Raw genomic sequence first — 22,701 nt, forward strand, 5'->3', positions numbered from 1 at the left:
GATGTATATAGCTTTTTGTTTTTCCCCTATTTTCATCCTCAAATATAAACATGACCCTTTCAGCAACTAGCAGGTTGAGATGACTTCTTAAAACTAGAAATTTTCAACAAAGAAAAATATCTAGATATTTCTTATACCCTTTCAGCAACTAGCAGGTTGAGATGACTTCTTAAAACTAGAAATTTTCAACAAAGAAAAATATCTAGATATTTCTTATACCCTTTCCCATGACATCAAAATAATGCCTTCATTGTTTTTCTATATTAGCAAAGAAAATGTCCACTAACTAGGGATGAAATTGGGCAGTAGAGAGGAAAAGAAATTTGAGCAGAACTAGGCCCTACATATAGTTTGAACTTATAAGGCAACCTTCAGTGACTGCAATCAGAGTGGCGCAGTGGAAGTGTATCTCAAAGAATCTAACATCTCTGTAGGCTTTAGTATTGATAGATAAAACTATTTAAGTGTGAAAATAGATTTTTAAGTGAGAAATTCGTGTATTGATGGACCTATTTTTGGTGTTGCTAGGTTCTAATTCTACTGATTATTATGACTCAAGGGTGAATGATTTCATTTTTGCAAATAAGAGATATGTGGTGTTTACTAATTTTGGGGGATTTTCCCAAAACAATTTTGATTATGAAACTATCCTTATATCAAAGAAATATGTTGATATTCTATTAATATATTGATATCCTATAAATGTTTGATGTGCACATTGTATGGAGACGTTGACTATTTGTTATATGAAAAACTTGTGGGACAATGTAAACTTATTTAAATTTGTATGTGTGTAGAAATCTTTGTATTTTTGAGTATTATGACAGGATTATTTGTTGTGAGCATCTTGAATTTGTTTTGAATCCTATGACAAGTCATGATTAAAAGCTCAGTGTTGTATTAGTCCTTAGTAAGGGACAATCATACTATAGCTAGTCCTTAACAAGGGACGGTCCTAGAAAATGGGACAATGCACATTTGGTAGCTCCTTTAGTAAGAGAGTATACCATTTAGGATCCGAAAAGGGAGCTCCTTAGCAAGGGAGTGCACCTTCAGGTTCCAAGGGCGCCACCCTAAAGTAAAGGGATGAAAAAGGGGTTCCAATCCCAAAAAGGAGACAGCATAATCCTGTCAACGAGGCGTAAACATTAACCACAAGAAAAGTCGAGGAAATTTTTTATATGATGGTGTTGTTATATTACGATGACTCACAATATAATTATATTTTTTTTATATGAAATATTTGATGTTAAAAATATAGATGATTTGAAAGTTATAAATTTGTTGTATGGATTATTCATTTAAAAGGTTTGTTCCAAAACCCCAATGTTAGTGAATTCCACTTATTGAGTTATCTCACCCCCCCCCCCCCCCCTTTTTTTTTCCCCTTACAGATACATTAGAGGGATCATTGGAGTAGAGATTCTTGAAACACAACAGTTACAAATTATATTGTAGAACTAAGGATTTTATTATTATTGTTTATGATTTGGGGGCATTACACACACTCTCACTAAGGATATATAAGATATATCTTTTGTTAATCTCCTTTTGTTCCACAGCAATAGCATTTCTTGAATCTTCTTCTTCCCATCATTTCTCACCTTACCATTATTCTTCTTCCAAGCCTTCCTCCACATTATTCCTCACATATCCGTTACTCTTCCTACAACTCTTCATTTTCCTTTTTTGACTCATTTTCTTCTTATCTTATTTCATATAAACTAGTAAGTTGCCCATGTGATACACAGATAATGTTGTAATATTTTATGTAAAATGGTTTTGAAAAATGTTGTACATATATTATAGCATAATTGTTATAGAATTTTGTTAGTAATGAGTTCATCATAAAAGAGGATACAATTATAATTGCTCATACATATCCATTATAATTATTTAGTTCAAGTAATGAGAAAAAAAAAAAAAAAAAAAAACTTTGGAGGAACACTGTAGAATAAAAGTTGATATAAAATGCGTTTTTCTATTTCTCCTTAATTCCTAAATATATATATATATATATGCATCCCAAACACCCACAATCAATCACATCATTTACAAAACCCACAAATCTACAACGTTTCACCTTAACATTTGAATGCTCGAAAATGTGTTAAAAACACAAGAGCTGTTTAGACCCCCAAATTAAAAATTACGACTCGATTGATTTTACTCTAACTTATACTAAGTGCAGAATAGAGTAAATGCGAGCGGATAAACAATATAACTACTCTACACCATATTCATTAAAACACAGCAGTAAAATGAAAGCTAAAAGAGTAGGGAAGAAGAATGCAAACACAAGATAACACGCCGATGTGTTATCGAAGAGGAAACCGAAGAACTTGGCGAAAAACCTCTCCACCGCCCTCTAAGCGGTAATCGATCCACTAGACAATCAGTTGGGATACACGAATAGCAAGAGACCCTCCAAGCCTAATCTACCTAATGCACCTAAGCCCCCCAAGCTCCTACTCCAATAAGGCTTCTCAGAACTGTGTCTTGTCTAGCTCTCCGGATCCCGTAATACGCCCGATTGCATCCGCCAAAGCTTGGCTTCTTCCAATGCTTCTCAGCAGCACCGAAACATCACTTGACACTCTAAAAGGATGTGATAAGTTTTTGGGTTATCAACCTCTCAAGGGTATGGAAATAGAGAGGTAGAAGTTGAGGAAAATCCACAATGAATTGTGTAGAGAATCGTGGGTATAATTGTAATGCCCCCAAAATCATAAGCAATAAAAGTCTATTTAATCTGAATAATCCATAAAAATATTAAATGAAAGAAACCAGCAACGTTAAATCTCATCACAAATGTCAGAGCTCTAATTCACCAAAGACAAAACATCCTCAAAATAATTCTCCAATACAATGTTTAATGCCATAAAAATAATAATAACATCCTTAGTTCCACAAAATAGTTCGTAACTGCTGTCTCCCAAGAATCTCTACTCCAATAATCCCTCTAATGTATCTGTAATGGGAAATAGAGGGGGGGTGAGATAACTCAATAAGTGCAATTCACTAACATTGGGGTGTGGGAACAAACCATTTAAATGAATATTCCATACAACAAAGTTATAAGTTGCAAAATTATCTATACTTTAACATCAAATATTTCATATAAAAATATCATTATATTATGAGCCATCATAATGTACCAATGCCATCATATAAACAATTTTCTAGGCTTTTCTCGTGATCAACGTTTACACCCCATTGATAGGGTTGTGTTGTCCCCTTTTTGGGACTGGAACCTCCTTTTCGTCCCCTTTCTTAAGGATGACTCCTTTCAAATCTAAAGGTGCACTTCCTTGCTAAGCAGCTTCCTTTTCGGATCCTCAATAGTATACTCCCTTGCTAAGGAGCTATCAAATGTGCACTGTCCCTTTTTCTGGGATCGTCCCTTGCTAAGGACTAGTTGCAGTATGATGGTCCCTTGCTAAGGACTAAATACAATACTGAGCTTTTAATCACGACTTGTCATAGGTTTTCAAAACACATTTCAAGATGCTCACAAAAATAATCCATTCATAGTTCTTAAAAATATAAGGATATATTCACACATACAAGTTTAAATAAATTTAGGTTGTCCCACAAGTTTTCATAAAACGAATAGTCAATTTACACATCAAACATTTATAAAATATCAATTTATATATAGAATATCAACATATTTATTTGATATAGAATAATTTAATAATCAACACTGTTTTGGGAAAACCCCCAAAATTAGTAAACACCACTTACCTCTTAGTTTCAAAAATAAAGGAAATCAACCTCCCTTGAATCACAACAATTCAGTAAAATTAGAACCTAGCAACACCAAAAATAGGTTCATCAATACACAGTTTCTCACTTAAAAAAAAAAAAAAAAAAAAAATCTATTTTCACACTTAAACGATTTTATCAAGACAATACTGATATATCCAAATTCTCTATTTATTCACTTAACTATCTAATTCACCCTAATATTATATATATATTCAATCTAAGTCCTATTCCCACAAATGCTCTGGCAAAGCAATTCATCAAGTTGAGGCAACTTGGGAAATTCTCCATCACACAATTTACAATTGTATGGGTGTAATAGAAGATCATAACACCAACTTCATTGTTAGATTCCCAGATTGGGATCCATCAAATACCAGCCCTTCTTTTAAAAGCTTTAGATCTTCATAGTAAAAAATTATTATATATATTCAATCAAATATAGGAAGCCACGTACTAGACTTACTATCAATCTTGTTCCCTATTGTCCCTTTAATACTGCTGGACTAGTTTTAGACAATAATAAAAGGTGATGGTTAATCGGTCAACAATTGAGGCTATGTGTGAATATTAACCACAAGCACTCTTTTCCCTTTAACATGGTGACAAAGTCCAAGCCTATTACTCGATTTGGTTCAATTTCAAAGTCTGTGGCCCTTTCCTGACATATTGACCATTCCTTATCTAACATAATACAATTATAGGAGCCCTTTTCTATTAGTATAATGATAGTCTAGGTTCGTAACAATTGCTGGGTATTGACTATTCAAACTTCTTAAATCTAGAGCATGAGAAAATCATACCTTTAGACTCCAACTCAATGTCACAGTGAAGAAAGGCAAAGTTCAATAGTCGGCTGAAGCAAAAGGAAGCCCCTTCAGTAAAATACATGTGTGACAAAAGAGGAAGAAGGCTAGGGTTTTATTTTTATTTTTTTAAAGCTTATCAAGGCCTATATATTTACTTATGCCACCTCACTTGGGCTTTATATCCCATAGTATTTATCTTATTTTTAATATCTTAGGCCCAAGTCAATTTAATCCATTTAATTGTAGGCCTCCTTTATAATTTACGCATAATAATTAAATTGATATCAAAATTATGGGGTGTTACATCCTTCCCCCCTAAAAAAAAAAAATTCGTCTTCGAAATTGTACATACCTTCGTTAACTAATAACTTTGGATACTTTAATTTCATCTCATCTTCTCACTCCCAAGATGCCTCCTCCACTGTGTGATTCTTCCAAAGGACCTTAACCAATGATATGGTCTTGGTGCATAGCACTTGATCCTTGCGGTCAAGAATTTGGATTGGAACTTCCTTATAAGTCAAGTTGTCTTTGATCTTAAGTGGCTTATAGTTCAAGACATGTGAAGGATTCGGGATGTACGTCCGTAGCATGTTTCACATTATGTAATCCTGCAAGTGTAGGTGGTAAGGCTAACTCGTAGGCAACTTTACCAATGCGTTTTAGGATCTCAAATGGATCAACAAATCTAGGACTCAACTTCCCCTTCTTCCGAAATCTCATCACACCCTTCATTAGGGCGACTTTCAAAAATACCATATCTCCAACTTCAAATTCTACTTTCCTTCTCAAGTTGTCATAATAACTCTTCTGTCGACTTTGTGCTGTTTGCAATCTTTTACGAATCAGATTAATCTTCTCAGATGTCATTTGAATGATTTCTGGCCCCAACAATTTCCTCTCACCAACCTCTTCCCAACACAATGGGGACCTGCATTTTCTACCATACAAAGCCTCATAGGGAGCCATCTCAATACTAGAGTGGTAGCTATTATTATAGGCAAATTCCACTAAAGACAAGTATTTTTCCCAACTTCCTTTGAAATCCAATATACAAGCCCTTAACATATCCTCTAAAGTATGAATAGTCCTTTCTGATAGACCATTTTTTTGCGGGTGGAAGGCTATACTAAAACTAAGATTAGTAGCCAAAGCTTTATGTAGGCTTTCCCAAAACTTTGAGGTGAATTTTGGGTCTCAATCTGACACAATTGATGCTGGAACTCCATGAAGACTCACAATCTCATCAATATATATATCTGTGCTAGCTGATCAAGTGAGTAATTCATCTTAACTGAAATAAAATGTGTTGTTTTCATCATCCTATCCACAATTACCCAAATGGCCTCATGTCCCTTAGGAGATCTTGGCAAACGAGTCACAAAATCCATACATATATGCTCCCACTTCCACTCAGGAATGGGAAGTGTCAATCCTGAAGGTTTCTGGTGTAGTGCCTTAATTTTTTGACAAGTCAAGTATTGCTCCACAAACTAAGCTATCTCTCTCTTCATGTTATTCCACCAATAAGTTTCTCGAATGTCACAATACATTTTAGTGCTACCAGGGTACACTGAGTATGGGGTACGATGGGCTTCTTCCATAATCTCTTCTTTAATGCAACATCATTTGGCACGCAAATTATTTTTCCAAACCTTAAGACACCATCATTAGACACATTAAATCCTGGTCTCTTCCCTTCTTGTACTTCTTCTATGATCTTTATAGTTTATGCATCATCAACCTGTGTACTCTAAATCTTCTTAATCAAACTGGGTTGTATTGTCAAACTGGCCATAAAGACTTGGGAATCACCCATGACAATTTCAATTCCCATCCTCTCCAAGTCCTTAATAATCTCCTTTTGAGTAGTTAACAAGGCAGCTGAGAAACCGGAAGACTTCCAACTAAGTGCATCAACTACCACATTAGCCTTGCCTGGATGGTAATTGATTGAGAAATCATAATCTTTAATCAACTCAAGCCACCTTTGTTGTCTCATATTCAATTCTTTCTGAGTAAAGAAGTACTTCAAGCTCTTATGATCTGTATAAATCTCACACCTTTCACCATACAGATAATGTCTCCAAATCTTCAATGCAAACACCATTGCAACTAACTACAAGTCATGAGTGGGATAATTTTGTTCATAACTCTTTAATTGTCGGGAAGCATATGCTATGACTTTACCATGCTGCATCAACACACAACCCAGACCTTTTCTTGAAGCATCATTATAAATGACAAAGCCTCCCAAGTTGCTAGGGAAGCCTCCCAAGTTGCTAGGGATGGTTAGTACTGGTGCAGTGACCAACCTTTGCTTAAGTTCTTGAAAACTCTTCTCACATTCTTCTATCCACACAAACTTGGCATTCTTACGAGTTAGTTGAGTCAATGGGGCAGCAATACGGGAAAATCCCTCCACAAACCTCCTATAATAGCCAGCAAGGCCCAAAAAGCTTCTAATCTCACTCACACTCGTCAGTCTTGCCCAATCAACCACAGCTTCAACCTTACTAGGGTCTACAGAAATCCCTGCCTCAAATATCACATGCCCTAGGAACACCACTTGATCAAGCCAAAATTCACACTTTTTAAACTTTGCATGTAGCTTCTTCTCCCTCAAAATTTGAAAAACAATTCTCAAGTGCTCTTCATGTTCTTCCATGCTTTTAGAGAAGATTAGAATGTCATCAATAAAGACAAGAACAAAGCGGTCTAGGTACTCATGAAATACCCTATTCATCAAGTCCATAAATGCAGCAGGAGCATTGGTCAATCCAAAAGGCATTACCAAGAATTCATAGTGCCCATACCTAGTCCTGAAAGTTGTCTTAGATATGTCTTCACCCTTGATTTTCAACTGGTGATACCCAAAACGAAGGTCAATCTTAGAGAAGACTTGTGCCCCTTGCAATTGATCAAACATGTCACTAATACGAGGGAGAGGGTATTTGTTTCCCACAGTAATCCGGCTTAACTCACAGTAGTCAATACACAACCTCATAATCCCATCCTTCTTTTTCACAAATAAAACTGGTGCACCCCAAGGAGATGCACTTGGTCTGATGATCCCTTTGTCAAGGAGTTCTTGTAACTACTCCTTGAGTTCCTTAAGTTCATTTGGTGTCATTCGATATGGTGCTTTCGATATAGGAGAAGTTCTAGGGAGCAAATCAATGGAGAATTCAATCTCCCTATCTATAGGTATCCCTGGTAGGTCTTCAGGGAAGACATCAGGAAACTCCTTCACAACAGGGATATCATCCAACTTCAATATCTCCTTCCTAGTGTCCACCACATGAGCTAGGTAACCTTGGCATCCTTTCCATAATAGATTCTTAGCTCGAAGGGCTGATATCACCCTAGGTAAAGCATGCATCCTAGAGCCCTTAAACCAAAATTCAGGTTCTCGTAGAGGCCGAAACACCACTTCTTTTCTAAAACAATCTACACTAGCATGATAAGCCGCCATCCAGCCCATTCACAAAATTACATCATAGTCATACATGTCCATCAAAATCAAGTCTGCTAACATTTCCCTATCCTCAATTTGGATGACACAAGACTTAAGCATAGAATTACACACCAAAGAATCACCCATAGGTATGGCCACAGACAAGTCATAATCCATAAGTCTCGGTTTCTTATCACATAACTTAGCATATCGAGAGGAGATAAAAGAGTGTGTAGATCCAGAATCAAATAGAATTTTAGCAAAGTTTGAGAATAATGGGAGGATACCTGTAACCACAGTATCTGAAGCTTGAACGTCTTGTGGTGTAAGTGCAAACACTCTCCCTTGTGCCTTCCTCCTCTGATCATCCTTTCTAGGTTGTGCCATTGAGTTTTGTTGAGGAGATGTACAGCTTCTAGCTAGGTGTCCTGTCTTCCCACAATTATAGCAAGCCTTTCCTTCAAAGAAACATGGCTTATCTCCATGAAACCTTCCACACGTAGGGCAAGCATTCGAACTTCTACCTTGAGCATTCTGGGGTGGATTCTTATTTTCCGGCTTATTTGATGATGAATTACTCCCAGGCCTCCCAACAGATCCTTTCTTGTTCCAATGACTTTGAGCATTGCCTTGTCAAAAGCCTATCTGTCCAGTGTTTCTAGGTGGGTTCTCATTCTTAACATTGTTCTTGAAATCTTCCTCCAGTCTCATAGCTCTCTTAACTGACTCTCCATAATTATCAATCCCTGATGCAATCAGATGGTGTCGAAGTCTCTCATTCAAGCCCTTTTGAAATCTGCTTGCTTTCTTCGCCTCAGTAAAGATTAAGTGTGGTCCAAAGTGAGATAACTCGATGAATTTAGTTGCATATTGCTCAACAGTCATACTTCCTTGCACTAAATCAGCAAATTCCCTCTCTTTTCGTTCTCGAACCACCTCAGCAAAGTAGTTATCATAGAAAACCCCTTTAAATTTCTCCCAAGTGATGGGGTTTCTCTCAATGTCCATTCCCTCCAAAATGGCCATAGTGGATCTCCACCAACGCTCAGCTTCCCCAATTAACTTGAAAGTTGCAAACCACAACTTCTGAGAGTCAGTGCAATCTAAAGCTTCTAACAACTTCTCCATCTGCAAGAACCAGTTCTTAGCTTCCGTGGGATTTGGCTTCCCATCAAAAGAAAGGGGATTCTACTTCATAAAAGTTTCAAAAGAGCAACCAACCCTTGCCTTTACTCTACCTGCGCCTCTACTAGCAACATGGGCCAACCTGTCCAAAATCGGGCAACAGCTTCATACAAAGGATCAGTGCATGTCACCCTAGGACGTTCATTATTTCTCATGTCTTGAGTGACTTCAGCCTCAGTATCAACCCTTGCTTTGGTTGGCCTACGCAAATTAACAATAGGTTCCTCGCTATTGGAATTAGCTACTCTCTTCTTTTTGGGTGGCATGGTACCTAGTTAACAAAGAAATCAAGAAATATAGATGGTGCAACAATTATTACTACTAAACATAAGAAGTAATATTGCCAAAATTATTTAAAATGTCTCATCAAACATAACCTAAATACCAAATGCCCTGACAAGAAAATCAAGATCATAACCCAGTTTTCATGTGTCTACAAAATCATAACCTAGTTTTCAAGTGTCTACAGAATCATAACCTGGCTCTGATACCACAACTGTAATGCCCCAAAATCATAAGCAATAAAAGTCTATTTAATCTGAATAATCCATAAAAATATTAAATAAAAGAAACCAGTAACCTTAAATCTCATCACAAATGTTAGAGTTCTAATTCACCAAAGACAAAACATCTTCAAAATAATTCTCCAATACAATGTTTAATGCCATAAAAATAATAATAAAATCCTTAGTTCCACAAAATAGTTCGTAACTGCTGTCTCCCAAGAATCTCTACTCCAATAATCCCTCTAATGTATCTGTGAAATAAATGGGTGGGGGGGGGCTAATAAGTGGAATTCACTAACATTGGGGTGTGGGAACAAACCCTTTAAATGAATATTCCATACAACAAAGTTATAAGTTGCAAAATTATTTGTGCTTTAACATCAAATATTTCATATAAAAATATCATTATATTGTGAGCCATCATAATGTACCAATGCCATCATATAAACAATTTCCTAGGCTTTTCTCGTGGTCAACGTTTACACTCCGTTGACAGGGTTGTGTTATCCCCTTTTTGGGACTGGAACCTCCTTTTCATCGCCTTTCTTAAGGATGGCTCCTTTCGAATCTAAAGGTGCACTCCCTTGCTAAGGAGCTTCCTTTTTGGATCCTTAATAATATACTCCCATGCTAAGGAGCTATCAAATGTGCACCGCCCCTTTTTCTGGGACCGTCCCTTGCTAAGGACTAGCTGCAGTATGATGGTCCCTTGCTAAGAACAAAATACAATACTGAACTTTTAATCACGACCTGCCATAGGTTTTCAAAACACATTTCAAGATGCTCACAAAAATAATCCATTCATAATTCTTAAAAATATAAGGATATATTCACACATACAAGTTTAAATAAATTTAGGTTGTCCCACAAGTTTTTCATAAAACGAATAGTCAATGTGCACATCAAACATTTATAAAATATCAATTTAAATATAGAATATCAACATATTTCTTTGATATAGAATAGTTTAATAATCAACACTGTTTTGGGAAAACCCCCAAAATTAGTAAACACCACTTACCTCTTTGTTGCAAAAATAAAGGAGATCAACCTCTCTTGAATCACAACAATTCAGTAGAATTAGAACCTAGCAACACCAAAAATAGGTTCATCAACATACAATTTCTCACTTAAAAAAAAAAAAATCTATTTTCACACTTAAACGGTTTTATCCTAGACAATACTGATATATCCAAATTCTCTATTTATTCACTTAACTATCTAATTCACCCTAATATTATATATATTCAATCCAAGTCCTATTCCCACAAATGCTATGGCAAAGCAATTCATCAAGTTGAGGCAGCTTGGGAAATTCTCCATCACACAATTTACAATTGTATGGGTGTAATAGAAGATCATAACACCAACTTCATCGTTAGACTCCCAGGTTGGGATCCATCAAATACCAGCCCTCCTTTTAAAAGCTTTAGATCTTCATAATAAAAAATTATTATATATATTTAATCAAATATAGGAAGCCACGTACTAGCTTTACTATCAATCTAGTTGCCTATTCTCCCTTTAATGCCGCTGGACTAGTTTTAGTCAATAATAAAAGGTGATGGTTATTCGGTCAACAATTGAGGCTATGTGTGAATGCATATTAACCACAAACACTCTTTTCCCTTTAGCGTGGTGACAAAGTCCAAGCCTATTACTCGATTTGGTTCAATTTATTGACCATTCCTTATCTAATATAATACCATTATAGGAGCCCTTTTCTATTAGTATAATGATAGTCTAGGTTCATTACAATTGCTAGGTATTGACTATTCAAACTTCTTAAATCTAGAGCATGAGAAAATCATACCTATAGACTCCAACTCAATGCCACTGTGAAGAAAGGCAAAATTTAATAGTCGGCTAAAGGAAAAGGAAGCCCCCATCAGTAAAATACACGTGTGACTAAAGACGAAGAAGGCTAGGGTTTTTTTTTCTTTATTTATTTTTTTAAAACTTATCAAGGCCCATATATTTACTTATGCCACCTCACTTAGGCTTCATATCCCATAGTATTTATCTTATTTTTAATATCTTAAGCCCAAGTCAATTTAATCCATTTAATTGTTAGCCTCCTTTATAATTTACGCATAATAATTAAATTGATATCAAAATTGTGGGGTGTTACAATAACAATCTCTAACTCTCAAGGTTTGTGGCTAGGGTTTTCTCTTAGAAGCACTCCTCAACATTTGTGGGTAATGGGGGTATATATAGTGTGGGTACAGATAGTGTGTATTAGATATGACAGTTCAGCAAAACGGAATGTTTCGCAGGTATCTCACGGGAAGGCCTTACCCGCGAGACACTCGTGAAAACCAGCTGTCTCCATCCTGTCCTGACTATTCGCATTCCAGTAATGTGCAGGGCACATGCTTCACTTCGTGGGAAGCCTACTTGCGAGCTACCCACGAAAATAGCTTTAGTCTTCAATTGCCTTGAGTCTTCACACACTCTCTCTCTCTCACAACCCTTACAAATAAATCTCACATGAAATACAGGGTACATAAGATTAAACAAAATTACAATCAAATTTGGCACAGAATTAAAGCCAACATAAACTAGTTGTAAATTACAACTTTACAACATTAAAATTACAATTGCCACTGTCACTCAATATAAATTGCATGCCTCCCTTCTTTAGTTGTAGCCAACGCATATGAGTTAGGATTAGATGAGACAACAATGTTAGAGCTAGGTAGGTGTCATCGAAAAATTGAAGGTAAATGAAATCATTTTTGATCCATTGTATTTAACATGGGATGGCATGAAGGGTTAAGGGTAGGTATATATATAAATGAGTAGAAGTGCAAGAGGTGAAAATTGTGAATTGAAATGTAAAGAATTTTGTCTGTATGTGTGAGGGAGAAAAAGTCTTGAAACATTGAACAAAAAGATACAAAGAATATTTACTTTTTAATTAGAAATATCTAAAAACATTGAACCAAATGAAACAAATTTTAATATTTAATTTGTTCTTATCTCTAATATGGCACTTAAGAATATATCATTTTTTTTCCCCAAGATTGTGCCACTTGGTAAAACCTTATGTTTTCCCACATGAGGTCTTTGCTTTTATATATATACTAGTACGTTGCCTATGCGATGCACGGATAGTGTTGTCATGTTTTATGTAATTTTTTTTTGGGAGAATGTTGTACATATATTATAGTATTTGTTATAAATCTTTGTTGCCCGTGCGATGCACGGATAATGTTATAATGTTTTATGTAAATGTTTTTTGGAGAATGTTGTACATATATTATAGCATATTTGTTATAAAACTTTATTAGTAATGAGTTCATCATAAGAAGGAACAGTTATAAATTGCACACACATATCCATTATAATTATTCAGTTATAGTAATGAGCAATTAAAAAAAAAAAAAAACTTTGGAGTAATTTTGTATAATAAAAGTTGATAAAATCATATTAATTCATTCCATATTATTTATTTTTATTATGTGATGTAATAAAGAACTTCATTATGAAATCTTTTCTTTTATTTTTTCTTCAATGCTTTGTTATTGTAGTATGGCAACGCTTGTAAAGATTGTTGAGGGGTATGTTATCATCATATGTTTCTTCATCTTCAACATTTGAAGTTCGGTCCACCCATATTTGTTCATTTTTAACTTTCATCACTTTTCATTTTGTTGCATCATTTGTGTTAATCATTAAAGAATTTTTTGAATTATGCTTTAACTAATATTTATATATCAAAGGATTTGATTGCATTTTCTATAAAATTATTATTTTATAGAACTATCTGTTAATTATGAATTTTGAAAAACGTATATAAAAAGTTTAGGTAAGTTTTAGAATATGTTTTAGCTAAATGATGATTATATCAATAAATCACTAGCAACAGACAAAAAAAAAAAAAAAATACAAAATTCCCATGTGGTTTCTTTGTAAAACATGTAACTCCCTAAAATTTTGAATGTAACACTTAGCCTCTTTATGGCAATCTTATATATACAAACCATTAATTGTATAAGAGTTAATCACTTTTGGCTTTTAAATGTAATACAAATTGGACAAAGTTTGGTTACAAACTTGGTTGTAGCCAATTACTACAACTTCCACTTAAAAAATTAACATGGGTACATATTTTGAAAATCTAATCATTTGATTATATATATATATATATATATATATATATATATATATATATATGTCCTTAACACATGTAAAATTTTGTGTCAATCGGATGTTATTTACTATTCGATCTATAAACTTCCTTATTATGCATAATGTCAGACTTCAAAATTTTGAAATTTAAACATTTAATTGATGACATAGTTATTGATCTTTGATTTTCTAGAAACTTTTTTATCATGAAGGATATAAGGAGAAAATGTAATCTAATGGCAGATTTATCAATGTTCACATTCAATAACAATATATTTGTTAGGTTCTAAATATTTGGATATAAATGTTTAGATTTTAGATACTTTATGTGTTGACAAACCGAGTACATAAAATTGTCTAGGAATAGATCTTATTGTCTATGAAGTGTTTTAGACACTGCTAAAAGTGCTACAAGTTAGAATTCAAGAATACACAAGCAGCAGAAAGAAGTGTTGAAAATCTGAAGAGCTCAATCGATCGAGAGAAAGGCTCGACTAATCACGCAAAATGTTTAGGGTTACAATCCAAAACTACATGGTATATAAGGAAAACTCTAAAGCACGTTTTTTAAGTCTTGGAGAGATACTCTTTTGAGATCTAAGCGGTTATTGTACTTTCTACTCTTTCAAGCATCTACTAGAGATCTCACTCATATTGCTAGAATTGGAGGAATAAAGTTGCAGCAAAGCTTCAACTATCAAGTGCACAAAAGATCAAAGATGTCAACTAGAGGTTCATATTGGAGCAAATCTACATCAAAGAAGTCTGAGGGGTTCAGAGCTAGACTTGATAATCTTAGTTAAGTTTACTACGAATGGTATATTTTTAACTGTAAACTTCTATTTGATATAGTGGATTGTTCTTTTGGGATTGTTTCCCCCATGTTTTTTACCTTGAAACTGGTTTGTTTCATTGGTTTTCCTGGGTCATCATATCTTGTGTTATTTGTATTTTCTGCTGCATAATATGTGTGATCAATGTTTAACCTAGATCTACATAATTGACCTAAGTAACAACTTGACTATTAAATTAGGTTAAACACCGTGTTTTCAAGGGTCTAAAAACTAACAATATTGAATGGAGTTGTAGCCATTGACTACAACTAAGTTTGTAGTCAAACTGTGTCCATACAAAATCCTTATAGTAGATTAAATATTACATTCAAAACTTTATGTTGGGTTTTGTCATTTCAAGGAGAAACTACACTGGGGGGTTTTTGTATACTTCTCCCGAAAATTAATTTTTTTGATTTGATATTATCCAGAATTTGATATCCCACTGTCTCTCATATTGACAAAAAGACCTTTGAATAATGAATGTTAGATCAAGGACTAATAGGGATGTCATTGGAAACGTGCTGTTTTAGGTTTGACTGTGAGAGATCATGGCTCATTCATCATGACTGTGTTCGTGCAATGTCCATGTCCAGGCCCGGCGGCCTGGCCGAGCTCCACACATTCATTCTTCATGACTGTGAGAGATCGTGACTCATGAGAGATCTGGTCATTGCAATTTATAGCTGGAACTCATGTCAAATATATTAGGTTTGAGGACAGTTGAATGAAAGGAATGTAATATACATTTATTGAACCTTATGGCATATTTTCTCCATGAAGTTGATATGAGGATTCAATCCTCATCTTACTCATTAAGTCATAACCAAAAAAAAAAAAAAAGAACATTTATTTTCAATTCAAATGTTCACTTTCATTGACGAATGATTAGTCAGGGACAAAATGTCAAAAACTCTATTTGTTGTTATTATTATTATAATTTGATTTTTTTTTTTTCCCTTTAAAATTTCAAATATTTGTCCCTTTCGTTTAAAGTCTCCATTCTCCTTTCCTTCGAAGGCCAGCATTGGTTGCGTGTGTGTGTGTTTTTTTTGGGGATAAATCACTAAGCTTTCATGGATAAGAAACCAACAATACAAAACAAAGGCCAATACAGGCCCAGAAAACAAAACCAGGGGAAAAGAGAGACTCCAAAGAATACAAACAGAGTCATTGAAGGCCCAAACCACTGATGTAGCCTATACCTATGAATTATGGCCACTCTCATTGATGATTCATTCTGAAACTTTCTTAAGAGCTACAACGACTTTTTAAGTCCTTTTCAATGGAGTTGAAGAGCTCCATTGGCCTCAACTTTGTACATTTTTTTTTTTTCATTGCCTTACAATTTTTATAATAGTTCGATATATACGTTTAGTTTACTAAATCATTCAAATTCCACCAATGGTGTTTATATATAAAAATCCTTTTAATTGATATACATGAAATTTTGTAATTGATACTAACGTAAAATCATGAAAGAGTGATAAATAAGGGAACTTTTGGCCTCAACTTTTTTTCCCCACCAAATATCACATTTCTAAATTGACCTTTGTTGTGTGTACGTGTTATAATATTCATGGGACAAAGTTTAACTACAAAATTGGTTAATAAATATTACTACATATTTTGAAAATTTAACCGTTAAATTACATGTTTTTTATGCTTTTAATACACATGTCAAATTTTGTGTTGTTCGGATATTTTTTTTAAAAAAAATATGAACTATAAGCTTATGTTTTATGTATAATTTTAAATTATAAAAACATGTAATTTAAACAATTTATTGATAACATAACTATTGATCTTTAATTTTCTAGAAATTTTGCAACCATGGAGGATATATGAAAAAGATACAACTAGTTTTGTAGCTTAAGGCTACAACTAGTTTTGTAACATATGATGAATACAATATTGGAATTAGTTTGGAGTTTGGTGTTGATTACTTAGGCAAATGCATATGATGAATGCAATACTGGAATTAGTTTGGCGTTTGGACAAAACGAAAAAGGTAATGCTATATTTTTTATAAAATAAAAAATACTACTTTTTTAAGGCTAAATTATAAGTTGCACTCTTTAAGTTTGACTGACATTCATTTCAGTCCTTTAACTTTAATTCAATTGAGTTTTTTAAGTTTCAAATTTGTTCAACTAATGCATTTTTTCCTAATCGTTTAAAAAAATTACCATCAAGTATGCAATTAACTAATGAAAAAATTTATTTTGAAAAAAAATTCTCATATAAATAATCTATAAAATATTATTATTAATTTTATATTTTTTTTAATATGAAAATAATATATTTTTTTTAATATGAAAATAATATATTTTTTTTAATGGCAAATTTTTAACAAAATTAGATAGAAGGCTTAAATTGAATAAATTTGAAACTTAGAGGACTCAGTTGAATAAAAGTAAAGTTAGATGACTAAAATAATTTTTAGACAAACTTAGAGAGTGTGATTTGCATTTTAGCCAATAGATGTTTATTCATATATAGAAGATTTGGTAATTGAAGTCTCAAAAAATAAGAAATTGTAGAAATTATCATCAAATATAGAATTTTTAACGTAAAAACATCATACAAGGAATTCAAATTTTACCTCAATTTAAGGCAATCTTTATGTTGATTTATTGATATAGATAGACACCTCATTTTGTACTTTGTACAACTTAATTCCTAGCCCTGAATAAGGAAGAATACCTAATATGAAAAACCTCGATCATTTAACCAAGAATTTAAAAAAAAAAAAAAAAAAAAAAAAACAATTTTATTTCATTTAAAGGTTCCCAACTGAAGTGTCCATGTTGGTGTATACCACATCTTGAAAGGAAGTTTTAATTTCCTAAAATTATTTTGAAGATCTTAGTCATTATTTAATTTGAGTCTTAAAAAAATTTATTTCTATGCGAAAATTTTTTTTCCTTAAAAAAAAAAAAAAGAAATTTCTTAAACAAAAACTATCCCTGAGAATAAAATCATTTTATTTCAATCATTTTTTCAAGGATGATGATAAAATTTGATTAATATCACAATGTGAATAAGAGTTCATTAGTCCATATTCTTTCTCTATCAATAGATTTAATATAAAACCATATCTATCTAACACATAGGCATCTGTGCTGGAAGTCTTTGAGGCTATCCAAATACCCATAACTTTCAAAAGTCTTCCTTCATATAATTTAAGAGGAAAAAAACAAAAGACCTTTCAAAAGTCTTACTTGTAGGAAAATTAGTAATCAAAGGGGTACAGTATTAAACAAGGTTTATCTGTCATTGTCTCAAGTGTATTAATCAAAGGGGTAAATATGAATTTTTAAAGCCATATGGTTACCACTATAATTCTATTTAAATAAAATTGTACATGTTTAAGGCTAGGTGACTCAATATTGTATCTATGAAAGAAATCTGAATTGACGCAAGACTGAATGGGGTCCCGTTCCATGTGTTGGGTCACCACCATCAACCATCACCATATTCACCCTTGATTGGCATCAGCAAGCAGCCAAGCACCAAAGGTCAATTTGTTTTTGCAGATATGAAATTGTTTGTTGAAATAATATTTGCAGACACGTGCCATGTTAGATTTATCAAGTTAATATCAATTCTCCAATCTTATACTAATTCTTGATGCGTTTTTTTATTTTTATTTTTATTTTATTTTTTATTGTACAATGAGTAAATTGATCTTAACACAAGAAAAATTTTCAAGGAATATAGAAATAACACTATAGGTTGCCGGTTCATGTACTCCATAATTAACCCAAATAAAGAACAATTACCATGTGATATCACCATGACCGATCTTGGATTATTGCATCCATGGCGTTCCCTTTCTTCTTCAATGCAAGCTTCAAATCCTCGATTGTTGTGATTCAACGATGTCATATCTTCACACACAAATAGAAAGAAAGAAGGAAAACAACTATTTTCTTGTCAAAATGAGTATTAGCTTTCAAAATAATTTTAGTTATAGCCATATGCTTGTCAACATCTAGAGAAAGAGAGTACTAGAGGAAGTGCCATCCAGCAAATTGAGGATAGCGATACGAATAGTGATTCCTAACATTGATCACAACCCACAAGGTTCAATATAGTTTTAACTTTGCCTTCTTCACATTAATGCTTTTGCATTTGTATTCTAGTTCTAGTACTTATATAAGAAGATTAGGAATAGGAGAAGTTAGGCAATGCAAGAGTTACGTGTGAAGGTGGAGACAAAAAGCCCAAATCTGATATCAAGGCGTGGTAAATAAAAAGCATTCTAATTCCTTTTAAGACAAGGATATTCACCCTTTTAAATATGAGAGAGAGAGAGAGAGAGAGAGAGAGAGAGATGACCACATGGTAGTCATTAAAAATTTAGGTAATTAAGGTGGAATGTCAAACAGAAAAATATTCTAAGGCAGCTGTTTGGGTATGCTAAAAGACATGAAGAGAAGAGAGATATGGAGGGAGTAAACTCTTCAAAGAGAGCACCACATGACAGAACCTCATACTCTCCCGCATGAGGTCTCTGCTTTTATATATATATATATATATATTTATTTATTGATCCGCATGAGGTCTCTGCTTTTATATATATATATATATATTTATTTATTGATTGCATCCACCATAAATTGGCATGACAACTCAAAAACATCCACCACAAATGCTTCCCAAGAACTCAAAAACAACTCACAACACTTAGAATGGGTGAGTTTTGTGTTTGGGTTAAGAACCTCTCAAAGGATATGGAATTAGAGAGGGAAGCGTACGAGGAAAACTAAGAGAAATGTGTAGAGGATTGTAGGTAAGCAATCTCTAACTCTCAAATGAATTTCTAGGGTTTTCTCTCTAAAACTCTCCTTACAATTTTGTGGATAATGTGGGCTTTTATAGTATACGTAAAGAAATGAGGAAAGGCACACAAAACAGCTGGCAGTGCATCTTGCGAGTCAAGTCGCAAGTTGGCCAAGTCCCGAGCCACTCGCGAGATGCCATCCATCACTTAAACCTTTAGACTTCCAGCATTTGCTCATCACGTGACCTTTCATGAGTTGCACCACTCGCGAGCTAGTTGTGAGCCAAATTGCGAGATGCTCAGTCTTCACAGTTCTTCACCAATTTCACACATTGAACCCATTACATTGAATCCCAAAAAAATATAGGGAAATGATTGAAGAATTACAATCAAATTTGACACGAAATTAATGCCAATAAACGTAACTAAAAATCACAACTTTAGAAATACAAACAAAAGTTTAAGATTCTTTAAAAAGTGTTCAAAATGAATAAATAACTACAACATGATCATGTGAATAATACATGCCAACTATCGACCTTGAACCATTGTAACAGTAACATTGTTAACAGAGCATTTTGTTTGGGGGCATTTAGAGGGATTTGTATCTAATGCAATCAACTTTTCAGTGAATGCTGGTTTCGTTGGAGGAGGCAAATTACCAATCTCACTTTTAAGCATGGAAACAACAACAGATACAGTTGGCCTATCTTGAGCAAATTCTTGCACACACAACAACCCAACTTGTATGCATCTCAAAATCTCTATTTCAAAGCAGGGCTCATATATCATTGGGTTTATTAATGCTATAGCATTGTCTGCACTCCACAATTTCCATGCCTGAAAAAGTGAAAACATGATTGAAATTATCACCACCAATACTAAAAATTATTAAAGAACAAAAAGCAATGGACATTTTAAAAAAACAATGAGGCAATGAAATGACTTACAAGTCCTAAAAGGCTTTGGGACTGCTCATCATTATAAAAGCTAGTGTTTCTTCTTCCATTAACTATCTCTAGTAACAACACTCCAAAGCTGAAGACATCCGATTTCTCTGAAAATCGGCCTTCCATTGCATATTCAGGAGACATATAGCCACTATATTTTAACAAAAAATACATCCAAAACTTGTCATCAACAATATTAGTAGTATGTAATTGAAATGGTCAAACCAAAAGTTACTTACTAAGTTCCAACGACCTTATTAGTATTGGCCTGGTCTTCATTACTTCCAAAAATCCTGGCCATACCAAAATCTGATATTTTTGGATTTAGCTCTTTATCCAACAGGATGTTACTTGCCTTTAGATCTCTATGAATAATCCGTAATCTAGAATCCCTATGAAGGTAGAGTAGACCTCGACCAATTCCCTCAATAACGTTAAAGCGTTTTTTCCAATCTAGTAGTCTTTCTTTGTGTGGATCTAATGAATTTAAACAAAAGACAAAAGAGAAAGAAAGTGCTGATTAAATCTACAAGGTGAATGAACATGAACTTTACAAAATTTCTTTTGGTGGAAGTCATCAGAAAACTTTTTCAAGTGAAGTACGTCCACAAAATTAAAAGAGGTAAAATATTTTTGTAATAAAAAATGGTATCAAAATTAACTAACCGAAGAGAAATGCATCAAGACTTTTGTTTGGCATGTATTCATATAACAACATCCTTTCTTCTCCTTCAACACAGCAGCCAAGAAGCCTAACAAGATTCCGATGTTGGAGTTTAGAAATTACCACCACCTCATTCATAAATTCTTTTAACCCTTGGGCAGAGGTTCTGGAAAGTCTTTTCACTGCAATTTCTTGTCCATCTGACAGTTTTCCCTGTTAAAAAACCCAAATCATAAACTATATATTCATAGTATTTGAAAATAAAACTTTAGAACAGCAACCATTACCTTGTATACAGGACCAAATCCACCTTGACCAAGCTTGTTAGATAGATGGAAGTCGTTTGTTGCGCTCACCAGCATCTCAAAATTGAATAGTGGGAGCTCCTGGACTTGGTTCAGGTTGTCACTAGGGAAAGGTGTATATTCCTCATTTCCTTTTAATCTCCTTGCTGAATTCGACTACAGTTGTGATCAATCTGTAATATATACAAAAATTTCCTAGCGGTGTTATTTTAGTTGAAATATTACCTCTTTGTTTAGCCAGGATCCACTTCCACAATCTCTTAACGCAGATTGAAATGGTCATTCCTATGATCAGTGATTGTGACCAATTTTTTTCACTTCTCACTTTGTATCTGTAAATCAGAAAAATACTATTACATTAATTCAAATAAAACAGCTAACTATATATGTTTTCTTGGGGTCAAATATATTGCATTTTACAAGGATTTCATCAGCTTGGGAAGCTGAGGAATTTTGTGGGATTGGGTTAAAGATGGAAGAAAAAACAACACACCAAGTTCTAGTAGGCAGCACGAATGTAAAGATCAACTCTGCCGCTAGATAATGTCTATGGGTCAATTAAGCTTCCTGGGTGGAAAAATAATGCAGTTGATATACAACCTGTCCCAGTATCAAATGCATAAGCTATAAAAGAACTGTTACGTGTGGCTTTAACTTGTGGAAAAATAATGCAGTTGACTAGAATTAATAACCTTTCATTACGTATGTGATAGACCAAACTCTTTCAGACCAAACTCTTTCAACTCTCTCTGTCTTTTTTAATTTAATTAATTTTTAGATTTATTATAATTTAATTCTTCATATCTCTGTTTTAAGCCTATTTGTCTAACTCTGTGACAAACACTGCAGTTGGCATAAGAGAATCTCTTAATAATTGGACTAAAATCAAGGACCATCACTATGGGCTAAATGTCGTATGGATGATACACTAATAGAGAAATAGGTTTGAATAATTTGATATCTTGGTTTGGTAAATTTGTTAAAAGTATTTTTGGGATTGCTTAAAATTATTCAATTGATTATGTTTATCTTAATTCATGTAAAGCAGATTGTAACCCAACAGATTAGAGCTTGGACTATTACGAAGTTGTAACCCAACAACTTTCAAGTGCATTTTTTTCAAATTACATAAGAAACTAAGAAACAAGAAAATAATAATAATAATAATAATAATAATAATAATATTAAACTTATAAATAATCCATCAAATACAAAGCATGGTAATATAAATATACAAATTGTTGGTCTATTTTTAGTGTAGTTGTAGGGAGTCAAATTGTGGTCACCCTGACAATCCC

At 33.6% G+C, this 22,701-nt stretch overlaps 2 protein-coding genes across 3 annotated transcripts; both read right to left on the bottom strand.

Moving 5' to 3' along the window:
* Nucleotides 1–8,667: 8,667 nt before the first annotated feature.
* On the bottom strand, nucleotides 8,668–9,485 carry LOC115966752. Its single transcript, XM_031085920.1, has 2 exons — nucleotides 9,273–9,485; nucleotides 8,668–9,222 (listed from the first exon to the last, which is right to left on the bottom strand). The coding sequence occupies exons 1-2, from the start codon at nucleotides 9,483–9,485 to the stop codon at nucleotides 8,668–8,670; spliced, it is 768 nt and encodes a 255-aa protein (XP_030941780.1).
* A 10,425-nt stretch (nucleotides 9,486–19,910) lies between these two features.
* On the bottom strand, nucleotides 19,911–21,981 carry LOC115968234 (G-type lectin S-receptor-like serine/threonine-protein kinase SD1-13). Of its 2 annotated transcripts, XM_031087572.1 has the most exons (7): nucleotides 21,897–21,981; nucleotides 21,629–21,735; nucleotides 21,386–21,549; nucleotides 21,101–21,311; nucleotides 20,674–20,911; nucleotides 20,435–20,585; nucleotides 19,911–20,324 (listed from the first exon to the last, which is right to left on the bottom strand). In XM_031087572.1, the coding sequence occupies exons 2-7, from the start codon at nucleotides 21,684–21,686 to the stop codon at nucleotides 20,016–20,018; spliced, it is 1,131 nt and encodes a 376-aa protein (XP_030943432.1). In that variant the 5' UTR covers nucleotides 21,687–21,735; nucleotides 21,897–21,981; the 3' UTR covers nucleotides 19,911–20,015. The 2 variants fall into 2 exon arrangements, with proteins under 2 accessions (XP_030943432.1, XP_030943433.1); XM_031087573.1 differs by having other exon boundaries at nucleotides 21,629–21,961.
* Nucleotides 21,982–22,701: the final 720 nt, after the last annotated feature.

Source organism: Quercus lobata, chromosome 11 (assembly GCF_001633185.2).
Source record: "Quercus lobata isolate SW786 chromosome 11, ValleyOak3.0 Primary Assembly, whole genome shotgun sequence".
Classification (NCBI taxonomy): Eukaryota; Viridiplantae; Streptophyta; class Magnoliopsida; order Fagales; family Fagaceae; genus Quercus; species Quercus lobata.

Bases quoted from the DNA above. Each gene is read 5' to 3' on its own strand.
- LOC115968234 (XM_031087572.1), bottom strand. From the start codon at position 21,686: ATGACCATTTCAATCTGCGTTAAGAGATTGTGGAAGTGGATCCTGGCT. The intron at 21,550-21,628 runs GTAATATTTCAA...AGTCGAATTCAG, and splicing joins GATCCTGGCTAAACAAAGAG to CAAGGAGATTAAAAGGAAAT. The intron at 21,312-21,385 runs GTAATGGTTGCT...GTTTTTTAACAG, and splicing joins GATTTGGTCCTGTATACAAG to GGAAAACTGTCAGATGGACA.
- LOC115966752 (XM_031085920.1), bottom strand. From the start codon at position 9,485: ATGCCACCCAAAAAGAAGAGAGTAGCTAATTCCAATAGCGAGGAACCT. The intron at 9,223-9,272 runs GTAGAGTAAAGG...TTTATGAAGTAG, and splicing joins TGTTGCTAGTAGAGGCGCAG to AATCCCCTTTCTTTTGATGG.